This window comes from Pteropus vampyrus, unplaced genomic scaffold, assembly GCF_000151845.1.
Source record: "Pteropus vampyrus isolate Shadow unplaced genomic scaffold, Pvam_2.0 Scaffold131, whole genome shotgun sequence".
Classification (NCBI taxonomy): domain Eukaryota; kingdom Metazoa; phylum Chordata; class Mammalia; order Chiroptera; family Pteropodidae; genus Pteropus; species Pteropus vampyrus.
Window position 1 is genome coordinate 38,842 of NW_011888912.1, and position 3,385 is coordinate 42,226.

Here is a 3,385-nt window from a genome sequence, read left to right on the forward strand (position 1 = left end):
CAATACTCAAAATTTCCCATATGCTTTCACCTACCAGCATGATTTGCAGATGTGTCCTAACCCGATCCTAGACGACTGCAGACTAATTAGGTTACAACCTTATTCTACAAAATTAGTTACGCGGTCTCTCTGCTCCTAGCACCTGCTGATGCAGCTCAGACGGTTACGCCTTTCCAGGGCTTCCCTTTATGGTGGGGGGGGTTTGAGGTCACCACCCGATTTCAGAGCTGCTGGGGTGGGCGTCTCTGGTCCCGGAGCCACACGGGTGCAGCAACGGTGGCAGCGGCCCGAAGCCACAGAAAACACCAAGCTCCTGCTTCAACGGCGAAGCATTTCGGGTCTGTGAGATATGGGTGGGCAACGGTTCCCCACTCTCGGCCGGATGCTGCTCCTGCAGGGCAGAGGGGATCCCGATGGGCTCAGAGTTCGGGCTTCGTGGCTGTCACTTAGACGCCCGGGGGCTCCCTTGAGGGTCTGGACGGCCCAGTCGCCATGGAGACAGACAGGGATGCTGTCCGCCAGTCTCTGCGGAGTGACTGTGCCCTCGTCTCTCTTGTGAGGTGTCAGAATCTCAAATTTCCAACACTCATTTTAGAAAAAGGCCCCAGTTTATCTACCGCATGTAGATAATAAAGTATTCTATTACCTTTAGGAATATGATGATGTTCCAGCTGCCATAATATTTTAAGGTAATTAATAGACATGAATAAGAGTTATCATTTTGTGACATATTAGTTTCTTATATGCATACAACTCTTAAATAAGAAACAAAATAAACAATGAAGAATGTAAGAACAATTCAGTATATGTGCTTCTTAAATTTTAATACAAAGTCAGATTTCAGAAGTTCTACAGAAAAGCCAAACCACTTTACATATTCATGATTAGCTTTAGTATTTCTTTTCACTGTACAGACTGAAAATGTTCACATTTGCTGGTAAGGAACGCCGAGCGTGTCCATCAGCATCTGAATAGCCTGCAGGGGGCTTGTGATTTCCACGCTGTCCTTTCTCAAAACCCAGTCCGGCTTAAGTCTGTGAAAACAACGAAGTCTTGCATTAATGCCGTGCTTCTGAAAGTGCGTCTGTCCTAGCTCAGCTGTGGCCCCTGAACATGTCACCCCCCCGACGCCCGCCGTCACTGCTGCCAGACTGTCTGCCCATCGTTCTCGGCGGCCGAGCGGGCCCCTTCGAGGGTACAGTGCTCAGCTCCACCGCTGCTCCCCCTCATCTACCAAGCCCCTCCCCACCCCGCCCGGGGTTGGTTCTTTGTAAACGTGGTGCTTGGTCTCCTGTCGACTCCTGTCACCACGTGCAGCAGTGTCGACATCCACGTGGGCGGGAAGCCAGCGACCTCATCTGTCAAGGGTTTTGCTCCTGCAAAGTGCTGAATGCAAACATCCGCCTCTCCATCGCTAGGACGTCGCCAAAGAAAGCTTAGAGAACCGGCCGATCTTACGCCAGTAAGTGTGACCTGACCCTGCCCAGACGCTGCCTCCTCTTCCCAGGGTGACCGTTTGATTCCTTCCTCCTTTTCAAAAGTCCCCTCCACCCGCTCTGATCCGCTCCCGTGCTAATGCGCCGTAACCTCGTCCTTCCCTGAGAAGGGGGCCCACACGTCATCCTCCCGTGAACCCCGGCGACTGGACACTTTCCTCCTTCTTACTGGCTCCTGCTGAGTGTGCTGGATCCACCGAGGGGAGTGAACCCCGAGGTGAAAGGGGACGCAATTCTAACCCATGCGTCAGCGTCGATGAACCTCGACAGCGTCAAGCTAAACAAGACGGTCACGAAAGCTACGGCTGTGATTCCACTGCCCAGAGCTAGCGGCACTGAGGTGGCAGCGTCACTGGCCGTTACGGGGCGAGGAATGAGGCGGGCACGAGGGAGCTCTGCTGTGACCAACGCTCATGACGACTGCGCACGTCTGTCAAAACCCACTGGCCTGCCCGCCTGCATAAACGGCGTGTTCACGCTATGCGGACGTTATCTAAAAAACCTGACTATATCAATAGAAAAAACATTCATTCTAATAAGTCTTCGAAACGTACTTCATATTAAAACGTACCGAGTCCTTAAGTAAAAACCGTATGTAGAAACGGTCTCCATTAACAAATTTCCATCGAGACTATTTGTGTTATACTGAGAAATATGGAGGCATAAACCAATTTACAACTAATCTAAGGTCGTAATTATGAGTGGTCATGAAGCTCGCTGCTCTGCGCCCGCTGAGTCTGCACCCGCATTAAGCATCGTGAGTGTCTCTCTAGCACTGCTCCGGGTGACCAGTGGCGGTCACTTGTTTCTCGTGTGGCAGGCACCCTGCTTTCAGCCCGTCGCCTGACGTGTCGCCACGCGGCAGCCAGACCCAGCGGCCGTTCCCTCCTTCCCAGCACTTAGCCCCTCGGCCGCCTCTGCACAACTGACTGCGACTCTGCAGCCCCGCGCGGCCCCGCCCGGTCAGCAAGTCCCTCCAGAGCCCTGGGCTGGCTCGTGCTCGCCGACTTCTGGAGACGCTGGGGTTGCCGTGAGGTTCAGCGTGGGGCTCTCTCTCCTGTGTGACTTCTTCCCCCAAGGTGACCACATTCGCCTCCCAGGCCTACTGGCTGCTTAATGGCTCCCAGCCTAGAGCCGCCGTCATTTGTGTCTCGGACGTGTCTCCAGCCCAGAACCATAGGCCTGACTCGCTAAAGCTGCAGTGTCCTCGCCCAGGATTTACTGGGGTCCCTCCCTGAGCTTTAGCGGACGCTGTGCTTGTTCATGTGTTGCTTCTCCCGAGTCAGACGCAAGATGTTGTTTATAGTAGGTGCTCAGTAAATGTTTGCTGAATGAACGAGCGTTGACACGAAACTACAGAACCCATTTTCTGCTTACCTGGAAACCATCGTTCTCACAGGTGTTTCTGGAATGAAGGGAGGGCTTACGGAAGAATTCTTATTTTGCTTATAAAGTATTCTTTCAGTATTTGGTCTGTGTTTACGAGCTGTGAGTTTATAGAGACCGCAAACACAGTCAACAACTTTGGACCTATTTCGGACATCCTAAAAAAGAAAATGCACATTCATTCAAACAAGTAAGAATTAAAATTCGCATTCCTTCTATGCTCCTCAAATCAATCATAATAAATGATCATTATGCAGTAAACTTATGAGCTTTTAACAGTCAAAGACCAAGCTCTCCAAGTCGAGCAGTTCGATGGGTTTAAACCACAAACTAATCTGTAAGACGATTGTAAAGAGGGCGAATATGCAAAAATCGCGCACTTAATCGATACTGAGTAAAGAGGCAAACGTTGAGCCAATATCTATTGCGCTCAGCTGCCAAGTCCCGTGACTGTGCCTCTTCACGTGCCCAAGGTTGCAGGGCCTGGGGTCGCACGGTCTCTT

The 3,385-nt window shown here is 51.4% G+C and overlaps 1 protein-coding gene across 1 annotated transcript in view; it reads right to left on the bottom strand.

Moving 5' to 3' along the window:
- Nucleotides 1-803: 803 nt before the first annotated feature.
- The window catches only part of ASPM (abnormal spindle microtubule assembly), a 36,199-nt gene continuing 33,617 nt past the window's right edge, over nt 804-3,385 (bottom strand). The window contains 2 exon segments of the mRNA XM_023534763.1: nt 804-1,034; nt 2,874-3,040. Of these exon segments, the coding sequence (XP_023390531.1) occupies nt 926-1,034; nt 2,874-3,040 (276 nt within the window). The 3' untranslated portion in view covers nt 804-925.